The 17370-nt window shown below is 48.1% G+C and overlaps 1 protein-coding gene across 6 annotated transcripts in view; it reads left to right on the top strand.

Moving 5' to 3' along the window:
* The first annotated feature begins 6723 nt into the window (after positions 1 to 6723).
* Positions 6724 to 17370, top strand: part of PHAF1 (phagophore assembly factor 1) — a 36303-nt gene continuing 25656 nt past the window's right edge. For 4 of the 6 annotated variants that reach the window (XR_012586551.1, XM_074583229.1, XM_074583230.1 and 1 more), the window contains exons 1-4: positions 6809 to 6983; positions 7182 to 7309; positions 12280 to 12362; positions 16228 to 16311. Coding sequence is in view for 5 of the 6 variants with exons in the window: in XM_074583229.1 (XP_074439330.1) it covers positions 7246 to 7309; positions 12280 to 12362; positions 16228 to 16311 (231 nt within the window). In the remaining variant the exon portion in view is untranslated. Of the gene's footprint in view, positions 6984 to 7181; positions 7310 to 12279; positions 12363 to 16227; positions 16312 to 17370 lie in introns of all 6 variants that reach the window. The other 2 variants (XM_074583233.1, XM_074583231.1) reach the window with 2 other exon arrangements.

Genomic DNA, 17370 nt, shown 5'->3' with positions numbered 1-17370 from the left:
CATCCTCCTCGCCCGCTCTGAAGCTCAAACATCCCTTTTGGAAACGTCTCTGGAGGGAGGCGAAGCTCAGCTCCGGGTGGGAGCCCTGCCACGCGCACAGCACTCCTGCCTCCCGGAGCCCTTGGCATAAGGGGTGTGTGGCATTCTGTTCTGGGCTCCCCAGTTCAAGGACAGGGAACTGCTGGAGAGGGGTCAGCAAAGGGCTACCAAGATGCTGAGGGGACTGGAACACCTCTCTGATGAGGAAAGGCTGAGGGATTTGGGTCTCTTCAGTCTGGAAAAAAGACAGCTGAGGGAGGATCTTATCAACAGTTATAAACACTTAAAGGGTGGGTGTCAGGAGGATGGGGCCAGGCTCTTTTCAGTGGTGCCCAGTGACAGGACAAGGGGGAACGGGCACAACCTTGACCATAGGAAGTTCCATCTCAACACGAGGAGGAACTTCTTTCCTGTGAGGGTGGCAGAGCCCTGGCACAGGCTGCCCAGAGAGGTGGTGGAGTCTCCGTCTCTGGGGACATTCCAAACCCGCCTGGACGCGTTCCTGTGCCACCTGCTGTGGGTGACCCTGCTCTGGCAGGGGGTTGGACGGGATGATCACCAGAGGTCCCTTCCAACCCCTGCCAGTCTGTGATTCTATAGAAACCCATCCTTTACTTTTTTTTACAAAAACCTGTGCTGTATTTTTTTTTTTTTTTTTTTACAGAAACCCCGTGCTCTGCCCCAGGGTGAATTTTCCCAGGAGTTTTTAATGTGCGTGTAAAGCTGCACACCCCTGGCCGGGCAGCAGCCGAAGGAGGGATGCTGCAGCCAGTGCCTGGCTGGAAGGACTGTCCCCCTGCACCGGCTGCAACGCCGGCGGCTCCGCCTTGACCGATCCAGGAAGGTCCAAAGGCCCCCCACCTCCACCGGGAGCTGGGTTGCCCATGCGATGGTGTCTCCCAGGCTGAACCACCCCCAGGGAGGAAAGAGAAACCAGCCCAGCTGTTTGTAATGAAGCTGAAGCCAATTTAGATCTAGCCCTGCATGAATCAGAGCTCGTAAAACATATCCGGAGGGGCCAGGTGCTGCGAAATGCGCTCCATCGCGCCGGCCGTGGCGTGGGGAGCGCTGCAGCCGCACTTGGGCAAGGCAGAGGAGCTGCTGCCGTGTTATAACAGCCCCTCCTGCCCCAGCTGCTACGGCTGCTCCCTTTCCTTCTCACAAACGCTTCATCCTCATCCACCCAGCCCCTCTCCCCGGCCTCTGCCCTTGTCCCCTGTGAGGGGCAGGGGCCGTGCTGGCTGCTGCTCTTCCCGGTCGGCGTTTAACATTAGGTCTTGGCATCTTTGGGGCAAGCGCTGGGAGCCTCCCATTTCTGCCCTTCTCTCCACACCAAGCATGGCGGGAAAACACAAGGGGAGGTTTTGCAGCTGTCAGGTGCCCGAATGTGGGATGTGGGAAGTGATATGGCCACCACGGTCCCGACTGAGCAAACCGCGTGCCAGAGCCTCACCGTGCTCTCCTTCCTTCCCGGCCAAGACCAGAATCACCTTGAAAATCTTTATTCTTGGTGTCTGCGTGGCCACCAGCCCAGTGTACCCTGGGGGCCAGTGGGGAGGAGGATGCTCTCCCAGACCACTCAAGCCCCAGCTCACGGGAGGAGGGATGCTCTCCTGGACCACTCAAGCCCCAGCCCACGGGAGGGGGATGCTCTCCTGGACCACTCAAGCCCCAGCCCACGGGAGGGGGATGCTCTCCTGGACCACTCAAGCCCCAGCCCATGGGAGGGGGATGCTCTCCTGGACCACTGAAGCCCCAGCCCGCAGAGGCTTTGGGGACAAGGCTCACAACACGCTGGAGGCTTCAAGTGTGCAGGTAACCAGTTGGTTGGAAAAAAAGGCTTTTTCTGCCCCTCAACTGCCCCTCGGCTGCAGCGTCCGCGGGCAGAGCAGCGGGGCAGCTCCTCGGCTGCTGAGGCTGCACATTCTGCCCGTGTTAGCCTTGGCCGCCGCTCCGGCTGGGTTCTGGGTGATGGAAAATATCCCGGCAGGGCATGTTTAGTGCAGGCGAGGCGGGGAGAAGCGCTGAGCCAGGGATAAACGGAGCCAGGGCTGTCCTCTGGGAACAGGCAGGCTCGGCACTGCCAGCCCCTGCCCGCCCGGGGACCCCTGAGGTGGGTGACGCGAGCTGGGGCCGGGCGTGCTGCCCACCCCGCTGGGACCCTCAGCACACTAGGCTCTGGGTTGTGGAATAAATCCCCTTGGAGAGGTGGAATAAATTCCCCTGGAGAGATGGGGTAGTCTCCACGCTTCCCCCAGGAGCACAAGCAAATCCCCGCCTCGCTCTGCAGCCGGTGGAGCTGCAAACGCTGTTTTGGAACTGTGTCTAACTGCGAACCCGAAGCTTTTCAGCAGGAAAAGCACCTCCAAAAAAAAAATTGGGAGCAACTTCAGAGCTTTACAGCAAATAGTTTTTCCCCCACTGAACCCGCGCTGCCAAGCCTGGGGTCCGTTTCCAGCACGTTTTCTTGGGAAGCCGCAGGGCAGAGCCGGGATTCGTGTCGCTGTTAAGTCTCCTCGGGAGAGGGCAGCTCTTTCCCACTTTTCCTTCGCCGCTTTTCCCCACGCATGGCTGCAGCCCCGCGTTTTGGGTCCCTCCTGGTAGCTTTCTGCATTTTTTTTCCCCTTTCCTTTGACCGGCCGGATTGCAAAGCCCAGCACTTCTCCACTAATGTCTCCCCGCAGAGGTGTGGAATTTAGGAGAATCAAGTAAAAACGCAGTAATTCCCTCCGGCTGCTGATCCCACCCCAAAAAGTGATGGCATCGCAAGCCTTTGGGTAGCGGGGAACCCGGATCACCTCCGATGGATGCACCCGCTGCCCTTCCTTTGGTCCAAAACATTAACAACTGAGCTAGTCCTTCAAAAAAAAAAGTGATTTTACTTTTCAGAAAGCCACACATTGCTTCCTGAGCCCTGGCCTCGGGTATTTTCCAAGAATTGCTCCATAATCTGCAGAGCTGAGCCCTGGCCTCGGGTATTTTCCAGGAATTGTTCTATAATCTGGAGAGTCAGAAGGATATTTCTTTTTTTTTTTTTTTTTAATATTCGATTTCTAACTATTTTCCCCCCGGTTCTCAGAGCTGGAGACTCCTAAAATGATAGTGCTTTGCCCAACCTGCCTTGAAAATGCCATCCCGCCTGGTGTCACGCGCTGGGGGGGTTTGGTTTTGGATGTCTCCATCGGTCTCCGCTCCTGCCCTCCACCAGCCCCAGCTGGGGGTAACGCCTGGTCCATGGGGGACACGGGCAGTGCAGCTCCGTCCCCAGCATCCCCACGGGCACTGGCTTCTCCCGGCCCCGGGACTGATCCACAGCACAGAGGGGTCCAAAAGGGAAAACTTCTCTGTGTCCTCGGGCAGCTCGCTGGGGCTGGCCGTGTTAGCGGCAGAACTGGTGCTGGGGGAGCCGGGATTGTTTTAGAACCACTGTCTTGGCTGTGCAAAACCACCAACCAACCCACTGCAGAGCTTGGCCTCTCCGGGCAAGGAGAAAGCCAGGGGAGGGTTGGATGGGGCTTGGAGCAACCTGGTCTGGTGGGAGGTGTCCCTGCCCAGGGCAGGGGGTGGCACTGGGTGGGCTTTACGGTCACTTCCAACCCAAACCATTCTATGGTTCTGTGATTCCGTGACTTGGGATTATTTTTTTCTTTATTTGTCAGCCAGTGGAAGGAGAGCTGTGGTCTGAAAGGAAACCAGCCCCTCTGGGAATCCTGCCCTGGGTGCATGGGGGGCGTTCTCCTGCGCTGGGGGAAGCCGAGCTGGGGCCCGGTGGTGGGCATGGACGGCGGAGGTGCTGTGTCCCCAGCCACGCCAGCGCTCGCTCTCCCTCAGGAGAGGGATGCCGCAGTGGGATTTTCCGCCAGCTGGGATTTCCTGCACCCCGGGACCTCCCCGCTCCCCCCGGGGGGGGTCACAGCCGGCAAACAGAAACCACCCAACGCGTCTGTCTCCGGCGCCACTGCCCTCGCCTGCCCCCTGGCAGCTTTCCTCTGCCCTCCCAGGTATTTGGGGGGTGTATTTTAATCTCAGGGACATGGAAGGGGCTGGCAGGCTCCCTGCGTGAGGGCTGCCTGGGTGAGGGCTCCCTGTCAACAAGCCAGTTATTATTTTAAAGAGCGAAGCCCCAGTGCAGTGAGGACGGCAGCTCCGAGCCCTTCTCTGCCTGCGGCGGGGGCTTGGGGTGATGGCTGAAAACGGATGGCAGGGTAGAGGGTCACCCAGGCATCAATTAGCTCAGGATTTATTTTTTCCCCGGTTTTATTTGGCATTTTTTTCTCCTTCCTTTCTAATCTCCGAACTCACGCAGGGAATTCAGCCCGTACTTCCCATATTCTTTTTCGAAGGCTACTGAATTTTCCTTTTCTCGAAAGCCCAGCCCGTTGCGTCCCCCGGTTTGCAGCGCTGGGCGGTCGAAGGGCATCGCCCCACGCAGGAGTGAGGGGGAGATGAGCCTCTGCAAAGCCTGGCAGATCTGCATCCACCCTTTTTCCATCCAGCATCCCAATCCGAGGGCTGTGGGCATCCTGCGCCTGGGTAAAAGTGGGTGCTGGGGTGTCCTTCCTGTCCCATTAAATAAATGGGGCGCACAAGATGGGTATTCCTTCTCTCAAGTATGTTCCTTATGGATGTCACCATATATATATATATACACACACACACTAATGTCACTATATATATATATATTTTACATATATATATGTGTGTGTGTGTGTATATATATATATATATATATGTATGGTGAGTTGGAGCACTGCAGGTGGCTCACGATGAAGGATCAGCCGGTGCTCCCGGGAGAGGAAAGGCTAATTTCTCTTTTTTTGAGCCACTAAAGACTTGTCAGTAAGTGAGGGGAAAAAAATTGGCAGCACCTCTGCGCTTTTCAGCATATTAAGATGTCACCGTGCTTAGGTTTTTTTTTTTTTTTTTAAAAAAAAGCAAGCGAGGCATGAATAATAAATAGAGCACTGTGCAGCTGACTTCAAGGGAAAGCTAATTTCCCCAGGGCTCGCTCCACGCCGCATACGTTAAAATCTGGCCTCGTTTGACAGCCCCGTGACCTGGAGAGAGATGCTGAGGACGGCGGGACGGAGCTTTGTGTTTCAGTGCCGTGATTGCCCCTCGCCAGCGACAGCTCGGGCTGCCCGTGGAAACAGAGGTGCGACTGCGCCCGCTGGTATTTATACACACTGCTCCTTAAAGGAGCTGTTTGAAAGGACAATGGATACGGCTTTTCTTGGCAGCTGGCTTGGAAGCGGTGCGTGGGCAGCCCGCACACGTTGGGTTTTAGGGAGCAGAGCACGCGGAGTGTCCGATGTTAACGTGTGGCTGCTGGTGGGAAGGAGAGGCAGTGGAAAAACCTAGCAGGAATTTTGGTTTTCTCTCTCTTTCTTTTTTTTTTTTTTAATTTGAGCAACTAACTTCTGCAGTTATCTGCATGAGGGGGTTTCTTAAACAGTGTCTTCCACCCTGCTGCGGGATATTCTGTGCGATGGATGTTCTCTGCCGTGGATATTTTGTGCCACAGATATTCTGTGCCACAGTGCTGGCCTGCGGCAGACCTCCCGTGGGACGTGGTGGGCACATGGGATGGGGCGCGTGGGCAGCACCCGATGGTGGGGTCAAGCCGCAACCGAGCATCACCGCCCCGAGGGATGCAGCAGAGGAGAGGGGACGGGAGATGGGTATCGCCCGAGGGGAGGTTTTTCTGCTACCACCCTCCAATAAACATGGGAAAAGTGCTTCTCCCACCGCTCCCTGCCCCTCCTGGAGCCTCGACCTGCCAGCAGAAGGAATTACAGCCACTTCCAAAGCCTCTGGACCCTCTTGGCTTTCCCATCCCTTGTGCAGCCCCGCTCCAGGGGACGCGTCACTTCACGTGAGGCTGCCACCAACCCGTACCCTTGGGGTTTGTCACGTTTATTTTTAATTCCCTGCCTTACGTTGGGCAAGGCTTGACCTGCTGCCGCTCATCTTGGATCAAGCTTCCGCTGTATAAATGGGTGATGGCCCGACGCGGGGTGCCCAAGGTGGCGGCGAGCGGGAGGTGGCAGCATCTCAGCATCTTGGGAGAGCTCCGTTATCCTCATTCATTGCGTGGATGCCAGCTGCTTCCACCCGGGGGCTTCTGGGGTCTTCCTCCTGGGTCTGAGCAAAGCAGGTTCGCGTACGGCGACCACCACCCCAGGGGAAAGGTTGGACTTCTTGAGGAGAAAAAAGCTGGGGATTTGGCTACCGCAGCCCCTGGGGTGGCCACCTCCCCCTGTTTTCTCGAATAACATTGCAAGGCCAATGACCTCGTTTAGACTTTCTTCCTCACTGAGTCATTCCTGAGTGTGTTCGGGTAACTTCGCTCGTGCCACTGACTAATTCTGTTTGGCTCCTTCCCCCACCCCGGCCTTTCAACCGGAAAAACTGGATACAACTGGGTTGGTTTGGGTTTGTTGTTGTTTTTCTTTTTTTTTTTTTTAATCCTGAGCTTACCGTGGCGGGCTGCAACACGGCGTAATTAGGGCTGGTGCTGTGGGCCTGACACTCGTCTGGAGACAAGGACAGGGGGTGGCAGTGGGACTGTCCCCCCCGACACTCCAGGCAGCGCTCACCCACCGAGGCGGGACTCGAACCCGCATCTCCCCCTCCCCAGGCCGCCACCTTCCCCTCTCCCCCACGGTTTGGGGGCGGGGCGCACCGCCCCTGGCCCCGCCCCCTTCCCCGCCCCGCGCGCGGGCTCGCCTGACGACAGCCGCAAAGCACTTTTTCAGCAGCCGCAAGTGAGGTGAGTCGCAGCCCCGCCGCGCCGGGGGGGGGCTACAACTCCCCCACCCCCCCCCCTCCCACCCAACTCCCCTCCTCCGGCGGACCGGGGCCGTCCTCGGTGCCTCCGGGCCCGGCGACGAGCCTCTCCTCCCCCGGGGGGGACGGCTGCCCAAGCGTTGTGGAGGGCCCTGGTAGGGCGGCGGGGGGGTGGGGGGGGCGCGGGCGGCGGGGCCGTGAGGCGATGGCGATGGCGGGGGGGGGGGCCTGTCCGCTGTGGTGCCGGTGCCCGGGCTCGGCGGGCTCCGGTGTGACTCAGCGCTGTCCGCCGGTGGGGCTGGGGGGACAGCGGGGCGCAGGTTGGCAGCTTCTTTCGCTCCCGCTTCCCTCAGAGGTCCGGCCCTGCCACCGGGTGACCCGCCGTGCCAGCCCGCGGCCTCCGCGCTACCTGAGCCAATGCTAGATCTGGAGGTGGTACCCGAGCGGTCTCTGGGGAACGAGCAATGGGAGTTCACCTTGGGTAAGTCTCTCTCTGTGTGTGTGTGTCCCCGAGCTCGCCAGGCTGCCCCGTGTGTGTGAGTGGGGGGGATTCTCATCCCCTCACAATCGTAAGGTTTGTCCCAGCGCTTTCAGGGAGTCACAAGAGTGAAAGGGAGAGAGAGTTAAAGCTCACCTTTCTCTATCGCTAAAAATACTAGTGTATGAGCTTCGAGGATTCCCTTATGGCATATAGTGGCACGGTTCACTTTTGCACACCGAGTTGTGCTTTGTTTATCAGCTTGTGTGCTTGCTTCTACTCACCTTGTTTTTGCTTTGCCATCTTAGACTAGTAATTTCTTTAACTAACTCCTAAAAGAGGAGGCATGAACGTACTTACTGACTGTCACCTGAATGTATGTCAGGTGATACCAGAATCTTCAACTGCGTGCTAATACTTAGCATAGATATTGTGCTTTTCTGTACAAACCCTTCGTAAATATCAGTAGCTGAGTTTCACAATTTATTTGTGTCATTGCTGGGTTGCGTCATTATAGTGGCGAAAGTAAACTTTTGAGAGGTTTTCTCAGGGTTAGATAACAGGTATTTCTTCTCCCTATGATCTTATTTTTTCATCTCTCTGAGAGGTCCTTCCTTACCAGTCATTGCTCTATTTACTGCAGTGAGAAAGAACTTTCCCCCAGCTGATGGAAATTTGGCTGGTGCTCAGCTCAGGGCACTTAAATGTAGCTCAGATGGTATGGATTCTTCGGATGACCTGTGTTTTCAAGCAGATATTGGTAGTCCTTAAAACTCTCAGAAAATACTGATGCATTTTCCAAGCGATTGTTTGGGATATCAGCACTGGGCTCTTTCTCTCAGGTTCCCATCTTTGCTGTTGCTCTGTCTAAAGCCCAGTTAATGGTAGTAATAGTTTGGCTAATGTAAACAGGGCTCTGCAGGGCAGCTGCCAGAACTTGAGTTACACTTCTGCTGCTGCTGTTGTCACCTGTGACAGCAGGGGGACAGAGTGTTCCTTAAAAGCACTGTTATGCAGCTTCCGTGAACTTGGGTCACACCAAAGGAGCGGTACTGTGACGTGGAGCTGTTTATATGAAACCCATCAAACACAAAGGGCTGCTTATGCTACTGTGGATTCAGAGTCAAGTACAACTGGATGGTTACAGGGAGAGCTAGAATGGCTTTTGGAGGCTAATTATAGTACCTCAGGTCCCACCCTTTGAAATCTGGTGACCTCCTTGTACCGCTGGCATGTTACTGTGCTCTCTCAGCTCTGCGTGGCCTTTCGTGGTCCTTTAGAGCCTGTATTACCTGAAAAGAAATGCTGTCTTGAATTACATACCCTGATGATCTTTGAAATGCATAGTACTGGTTTCCCCCATCCTTCTTAAAAAAACAAACAAACAAAAAAACAAACCCCCAAAAAAACACCCAAACCACAAAAAAAGGGAAGAGAGACCCCCAAAGAAGTCCATTAGTGCAATCTCACGGTTAAAATTATATACTGGGTCTCTGTGTATGTGTACACACTCACAGACGTGCATGGATGTGAGAGGGAGGAAACTCAGCTGCAATTCTTGGAGTAAACATAGACACCACGTGATGTGTCTAATATATAATTAGCATGACCTGCTGGTATAGAGCAGGAGGCTGACTAAGGTATTAGGATACTTAACTTTGTCCTGTGCTCGCGATATTGTATGAAAATTGTCCCTGCTGATAAAGCTGGTTCAGCTGTGTTAGTGGTAACGAGGCTGGAAGTGCTGGTGTAAATGGGATTCTCGCTGCCAGTGGTATTCTACTCGTGGTTTGTTTAGATCTGCTCTTAGCAGAACGAATGGCAGTATTCCTGAACTGCTGCTGACTCTGGCTCCCAGCGGTGTGCCCACAATGGAGATGACTGAGGGGAAATGCCAGGAAAATTTTTTACATGAGTTTTTGGATCCTGTTTCTGGCTCCAGTGTTGACTCACTGTGTGACCAGAGCATAAAAAATTTAACCAAGGCTGAGTTTTGTGTTCAATTAGATACCTGTGTCACTGCACCTCTTGGGCTACATTCCTGCTTTTTACCAGAGAACAATTAAATACTTGTTCTGTAGTGCCTATAGCTGTATTATTAGCGTTTAAGATGTATAATTTCTAAGGCATACTTGCATTTCTCTTGCTTTTTATACTTTCTTTTCCTACTAAGTTTCACTTCTCTTTGTTTAATGTGTTATGATTCATCTTCTCTTGGATTTTCTTGTATTCTTCTCTTTTAATCTTTATTCACTCCTCTACCCTCCCCTTGAAGGCCCATAGTCTAATGCTTCAAGCCATTTTGTCCATGACCAGTGTATGTGAGAGGATCGTCTTGTGTCGCTCGTATCACTCCAGCATTTAGAAAAGGGAAAAGTCTGTGATAAGGAAGACCTAGCACTGGTCTTTGTGGGCGTTGTTTGCCATGGCTCGCTTTGGTTGATTGTCTGATGTGCTGGAAACCACGTTTGCTTCCCCATTCCCCCTGACTGATGAGCAGGGGAAAAAGAATTCTTTGTTTTTCTCTTTGACTGTGAAGGCTGAGGAATGTTGAGGAAAAGAGGGTGGTGTGTGTGTGTGTGCGTGAGAAGGGTGGAGAAAAATAACCCAGTTTCTTTCCTCCTCCTTTGGCTCTCTGCTGATGGAGGCACAGAGAGGATACTGGCTCCTCCACACGTGTTTTAGGTTCTGCGGGCTGTTCTTGGAGAACTTAAGTTGCTACTCGCAGCTGCATGGCAAAACCCGCTTGATTCTCGGTTGCTGAAAGCTAAACAGAATCAGTCCATGTCCATTTGTTCGCAGCTTGAGAAAGCTCTGAGTAAGAGAGTCACATGAGCCATCTGTTTGCACACTTACCAGCCCAAGATTGCATCAGTTTACATCGGACGACAAACTGAACTTCGTGTTTGTGTGCACTTTTTTTAACTACATGCTTTTTTTACTGAAAACTGTACCTACTTCTGACGCTTGCCATTGGCATATAGATTCTGCCAGCTTGTTCCCTGGCTTTCCTTCAGCCTTTGCCACTTGTTTGTTTTTGTTTGGTTTTTTTGTTTGTTTTTTTTTTTTTTAAAAAAAGCTAATGGTCTTACCTCTGCAAGTCTCCTAGAAATACTGACTTTGAAAATTGGTTTTAAACTTTTAAATCATCTTTACTTTTTTTTTGGAATTGTAGCTTTTGCTAGGTTAAGAAATGTAAAATTTTCACAGCAGTGTCTTTGATCTTAGCTTCTTGCTGTTATTTATGTTTCTGTTCCGTTTTAAAATATTATCTAATACATAATAACTGTCTTTAAAACTCAACTGCTTAGACTACAAAGCAACTGCTATTTCCTAGATAATAGGAAACAGTACTTCTCTATTGTGGCTCTGTGCATTTTAATTTTATTACCGTTATTAAAATAATAACTGTTCTGTTTGATTTTTATATCATCTTCTGGTGTATATTTTCTAGCTGCAAAACCGGAATTGTTTTCAGGATTATGGGCTAATGTGAAAAAACAGTTTTGCAGAAACATTTGTATGTTGTATTTACAAGTTGAAACACTGTAGTTCCAATCTCTAAGACTGTTTTGCCAAAACTTTATTTCGTAACTGCAAAAAAGCTGCAATGTATGGGCGCAACAGGCACGTAGTTTAGTGTGACAGTGAAAAGAATTTTTTTTTTAGCATTATGCTAATATTACATGAAAGTAGTCCCTATGGTGATCTACTTGTGTGTGTGGAATATATATATACACACACACATATATATATATGTATGTATGTACACACTCACACACATATGGAGAGAGGGAGGGAATTATCTCAGTTTGGTACTGTAGATAATGTCTAAAAGCTGCTTTCGAACGTGATGTCTGGTCTGAGTTTGAGAGGTGTAGCTAGTAACAAAAACTTTCAATGCCTGAACTGGTACCTAAATAAAAGTGTAGATCCCGTGGTAAACTTTCCCTAATCAAGACAACTTTCTTAACATTTAAAAAAGTAGAAATAGAAAAGAACAGGGAATTGAAATGTCAGATAACTAATCTAAATTGACTTGCAGCAATTAGTAGGGAAATAAAACTTCACAATTAAAAGCTCATAACCTCTCTTTATAACTGCCTGTTTTGAGTCCAAGAATACAATCACATTTCATTTGGAAAGGCAACAAAGGTTTTAAGTGTGATAAAGGATGAGATGGCGCAGTGCTATTCTTTCCGCAGAATCAGCTGTTTTCATTGCACTTTCAAAAATTTATAGCCATAAAGATAAGATATACACTAAAGGGGGAAAAAAAAAAAAAGCACCCTTGAAATCATGTTAGAGGGTGAATGACTATTAAGTGTGTTACTTCAGTTGAACCAAATTGTTTAGTATGTTTATCTTGTCTGTAAACTGAGAAGATAAAGTTCCTTCCTTGACACAAATGTAGCGGTATCGGCAGCTCATGCAGCCTGGTAGGTCTGAAGAGAGTCGTTGCTCCGTTTTAATATTTGTGTCTATCTTGTATGACTGCTCAGTAGTTTATCAAGCCTGATAAAGAGTATGCCATAAAATGCAGTCCAGGAGCCTGCTGCGTGTGTGTAAGAACGCTCTAGGCAGTGCTAGTGGTGTTTGGTATGGGCTGTTTTATCGGTTATTGGATTATTAACCCCAAGAAGCAGAAAATTTTGCACGTGGCTTGTAGAAAGATCTGTGCTTTTTCTGCCTGAACTTTGCAGCTTAATTCTGTAGCTGGAGGTACTTTTCTTTCACGTATGCCTAACAAACTGGTAGATAAACAATGACTTTTCTGTTTCAAAGAACAGGTCTGCGCTGATACCATGAGTCAAGTAGGCTTATTTGTTGATTGCATACCTTTCTGTTGTAATGTACTGTTTGCTGATGGTGGCTCTGTTACCTCATCTGTAACCTTTCTGTTTAAAAAAAAAAAAAAAAAAAGTAGTTAGCCAGTCTCCGAACTGAAGAAATGCAACTGTTTTTATTTACAGGAATGCCGTTGGCTCAGGCTGTAGCAATTCTTCAGAAGCACTGTCGCATTATCAAAAACGTCCAGGTTCTCTACAGTGAGCAGGTGAGTGGTGCGTCATCTGGCCGGGTCGTACACTTCCCTGTGTCCAGAATTAAGGCATTAGGGGGTATTCTGATGCTGTGCCGTGCTAACATATGTATTGGATGAATTCTGGAGCTACTTGAAATTGAATTACACCAAATTACTGCCACCACATCAAAGGTGTAGCTTTTATAACAGTTTCATGTCAAGAGTAATAATCCTCAACGCAGTGCAGTGATTTAACAGATAGCAGGTTTTCTGTATGCGGTGGTGGGGTAGTATTGTTTTTCTTTCAAGAACGGAAATATTCTGTAATTACCTGGATAATGAAATTCAAGTCTTTTTACATTATCATTGTCAAGCGTTGCAGTGTTTTTGAAGTACTGAATCACTTGTTACTTTCCACTTTCATCTTTGGTTCGGTGGCGATGAACCCGCTGAAAAGGCTTCTGCGCTTCCTTTCTGGATCTGCAATTTTGTCTGCAGAAAGCGGGTGCCGTAAATTAAACCAGCTATGGATGTTTTACTCATTCTTCATAACTAAACATTCATTTGTTCCCAATACGTTTGACTTTTATCAAAAAGGGGACCAGAAGTGAAACCTTTCTGCTAGATCAAATAAAAGGTTTTACATACCCACTTTTATGTTGGAGGAAGTGGAAGGGAAGAGGAGATGGGACAAAAGGAGTGTGACTCTCCAAATGTGTATTATGTGAAGTGCATGTTAATCAGGAGATGATATTCAGATGTTGTAGGTTACAGATCTTTGCATCAGGAAAAAGGCAAAGTTTGCTAGAATTTCAGTTTGTATCAAAATACAGATTGAGGTCTCCTTCATTCACAGTGAATACTGAATGGCTAAGGAACAATCCTGACTCTGGCATTTACTGCTGGATACATATTTCATGTAATTAAATGAGTTACCCTTATTTTGTTTGACAATATGTAGATTTATGGGTTTTATGATGACTGAATATTTGCTTTGCAAATTGGAAATCTAGCTCCTTGTACTTAATGCATGGAGGCATCCATCTGGCAGTGAATGCATTCCTTGGGTTTTGTATGCTTTAGAGGTTTTCTAGTTTTTCTTACCCCAGTGCATTCCAGAATTATTTCTAGGTTTGTTTAGATAACTGATGAGATTCCCATTCCTCTCAGTTTTGTAGAATCACGGAAGGATTAGCAGTCCTGTGCTAGTAAACGATGTATACCACTGCTTAGCTTTTTGCACCTCTTGCACAGCTACGTTGTCCTTGACCACATACACTGAATTTTTATTGTCCCCGCAGGGGTTGTTCTTATTGTTTTTTCTCCCCAAACTGTAATAAATATAAAGGTGTTTTTAACATAGTCCAACAAAATAGTAGTTCTCAGCTTGTGGGATAGTCGTGTTGATATTTTTTCTGTGTGTTATTCCGATTTGGTGCCTGATATTGGTGCAGTTTTTTTGCACGTGCCACTCCGGGCCTGCAGTTGACTGGCTGGCTCTATCCTCACTCTCCTGCAGAACATCACGCACTTCATTAGCAGCTGGCCACAAAGAGATGCTGCTGCAGTTCTTACACGTTTCAAAGCTTTAAACAAACTTTGCCATGCACAACTCTTATCTAGCTAAACTATACTTGAACAGCCTTTGTGTCTTTCCTCTTTACTTTCTAAAAGAATGCCTTTGAGCATAGTGATCAAATGTAATTTAAAGTTGTTGCATCTAAGATGCTTTTTCTGATCCTGGAACTGCAGTCGAGAGTACTTCCTTTCAAAAATTTATATGACAATTAAATGCAATTAGATCTGCCCATGGCTCTCTTTTTAACTTGACATAAATGGGATGCCCAAACCGTGCCAGAAAAGCTTGATGAACCCTTTTCCTTGACTAAAGAAATTTAACTCCTTTTGGTCAGTTTAAGTGTGGTACTTAATTGCCTTTGTATGTTTTCCTAAGACTCTTCCTCTGGATTTGTATTGATGGGATTGTTCAGTGCAAACAGTTTTTCCTGCAGCTTTATGTAGATTAGTGGAGTTAACTGCACCTTTGAGTTGCTTCCTTCAGGAAGGACTCTCCTGTTGCTTCCTGACATCGTCTTTCATACTTGAGGTTCTATTTTGTGCCTTAAAAGTCCCATGGACTAAATGTGTGCCCTTGAAACTTTTCTTCCATTAGAAAATATGCCAGCATAGAACAGAAGCTATTGGCTATAATAATTACCAAGCTTTCCCTCGGATGTAATTTTTTTTTTCCACCCACTCAGAAGTACTTGTAATGCTCTCATTAATTTTGGAATAACCTCAAGAAAATTCAGCTTGGAAACCAGCGAGATGCAGAGCATATCCCATATCAGAAGAACTCTGTTGGTATATTTAAATATAACACAGCACGCTATTTTTTTTTTCTCTCTATCTGTAGCTTTTCTAAATTAGATTTATAAGGGATTTTTAAAAAGACCATCAGGATCAACATTAGACCTTTTTATCTCAGGCTTATGGCTGTATTGCAGTGCTGCTTCAGTTCTTTGCAGTATCATAAAAGTTTACCAGCAATAGTGAAGCACTGATTCCACCGTGCAAGGTGCTGTGAAAATTTATTTAGAATACAGCTTACGTCAGATCACTGGTATTGAAGAAAAATGAGCTTGAACTGAACCTTCTTCGAGAAAAGTTGCAGGAGTGATCACGGGGCATGGGAAATCTGCATCACAGGAGACAGAAAGCCCTGTGGCTTGTTTTGACCTAGCAATGTGAAGGTTAGGATATGATTATTTAAAGACATGGTTTGGAAATGGATGGGATATGCACATGAGATGCACAAAAAGTATCCAAGTTAGAAGACAGTGCTGATGTGAGAAAACTTAGGATGAAAATTAGACTGCTGATAGTCAAAACACAGACCTTCTCCCAGTAGAGCAAGGAGGGGGAATTACAGTTTTTTAAGATAACTTATGCTTAATTCATAAAAAGGGCTGTTGTGGTGTGGCTGCTCGCATTAGAAGCCTGTATGTGCCCCAGATGTCCCATCCCCATTCTGTCTTCTGCTAGATGACTGGTGCAATTCTAGGGCATGAATACTGCTGCCTGCCTGTCCTTCAGCCTTTTTTCTCCTCTGAGGAGACAGTTGTGGAGGGTAGAGCTTTTTTGAAGCAAACGTTCTTTTAGATGGTACACAATCAAAGAGCTGAATTAGGGCCAACTGGCTGTGTGTGCATGGATTGTACCAGCACAGACGCGAGCAGCTTCCACAGCGTCGCATCAGACGGGGGTGGCGTAGAGCCTGTACAGACACCAGTGAAGCCAGTGGAATGTCTCCTGTTGACTCCAGCAGACTGCAAACTAAGCCTTTCCTTGTTATGATTCACCGTAACTAAGGAAACCTAAATTCACAACATAAGAGTCTGAAGCCTTTCTTTTGAGGCCTGAAAAAGGCTGTGATGCTCTTTGATTTTTGAAGTGGAAAGCCCTCTCTCCATCCTTTTGTCAAGTGTGTGCTTGGTTCTGGTGCGAGGCCTGGTGAGATGGGCTGTTTCTGTGTGCCAAGAATGCAACAGGCTGTCCCTGCGTGATCTCTCTGATGCTAAACTTGGAATGTTAATTTTCAAGGTGGTTCAGCCCTTCTCCCCACTCCCCCCGGCCTTAAAGTAATGGACCACTACTCTTTCCGGAGTTCTTGCAGGGTGCACATCTCACACAGGCACTTCTGTTTCTTTTCATAAGGAAACTGAAGAGGTTGAGAGGTTTGGCCAAATGTATTTTTGTTATGCTTATGTATTGAACAAGAGGTTGTCTTTTGAGGCAGTTTTGTTTTTCCAAAGTAACCACTTTATACTTAATACCATGCTATATATCTTAACAAAGCCTTGAAATGAAAAGCCTGACACTTTTTTTTGTTTTACAGTCACCTCTTAGCCATGACCTTATCCTTAACCTGACTCAGGATGGAATCAAACTGCTGTTTGATGCTTTCAATCAGAGACTTAAGGTAATAAAACATTGCAAAACAAAACCCTAGGAGATAGTGACACTTAACAAAGCATTATTAAGTATATACTTTTATGTTTAGCTTACCATGTATAGTGCTCTCTTGTGATAATGAACTGCATTTCTTTGGGGGTTTGGGGGTTAAATCTTGGTTTACAGGATTAAGACGCTTTAACATTGTACTGGGGACTGTAAGAGTGCCATAGGAGCAGGATGGTTCAGTGCAATCTCACTTGCCTGTCTTGTCTCAAGATGCTCCAGAAGCTGCAAAAGGCCATTACTAAAGCTAAGCCTATGATTTGAAGTCAGATCATCATTTAATGCAAGCCAGGCAGTGTTGTGTTTTCTCAAGCTGTTCCTTTATTAGGGCTGACACTTTATTTTTGAAAGCAAACTTACTACCTCCTGTTCTTAGTTGTTACGTTCGTACTTGTGTGGCCATGAGTTCATGATTTCTCCCAGAAAGCCACGTTCAGGCCTGTTTTGAGTGCGGGAGGCGTCGGCTCACAATTTGTTCTGGATGAGCTTTTATCTCTGTGACCAAAGTCCTCGGCCCAGCAGTTGCACTCCTGTGCTTTTGGGTGACCAAGTTTTGATCTGCCTTCCTAGGATGCTTTGTGTAGCTAAGATGCAAAATAAAGGGCAGGCTCATCATTAACCTCCTGTGGCATTTATGGTCGCAAAAATCTGTTATGACAGTGGTGTGGTTCATCCATACAGAACGGGCTGCTGTGGGGCTGTAGAGAGATGCCAAGATCAGTATGAAATTTTGAAAAGCTTTCTTAACTGAAACATTTTAAATATCTGCATGTAACTTCTTAATTATTCAGGATGGTCCTTTTGGCAGGACCAGCTGTGCTGAACAGTTGGCAGTGTGGTTCTCACCTGGTGCACAAATTGCTTCCCACAGTGCTGGGGTGTTGATTGGGCTAATTGGGTGAGAGTGTACGGCTCTAGCTGCTGTGCTATTGAACACTGGAAAGCAGAAGTGTGGCGTTAAATGTGATGCTAAAAAATGGAATGCTTACCCTTTAGGTAAGTCTGGAAGATGGTGCTCATA

Source organism: Larus michahellis, chromosome 4, assembly GCF_964199755.1.
Source record: "Larus michahellis chromosome 4, bLarMic1.1, whole genome shotgun sequence".
Classification (NCBI taxonomy): Eukaryota; Metazoa; Chordata; class Aves; order Charadriiformes; family Laridae; genus Larus; species Larus michahellis.
This window is presented reverse-complemented; position numbering and strand designations above follow the sequence as displayed.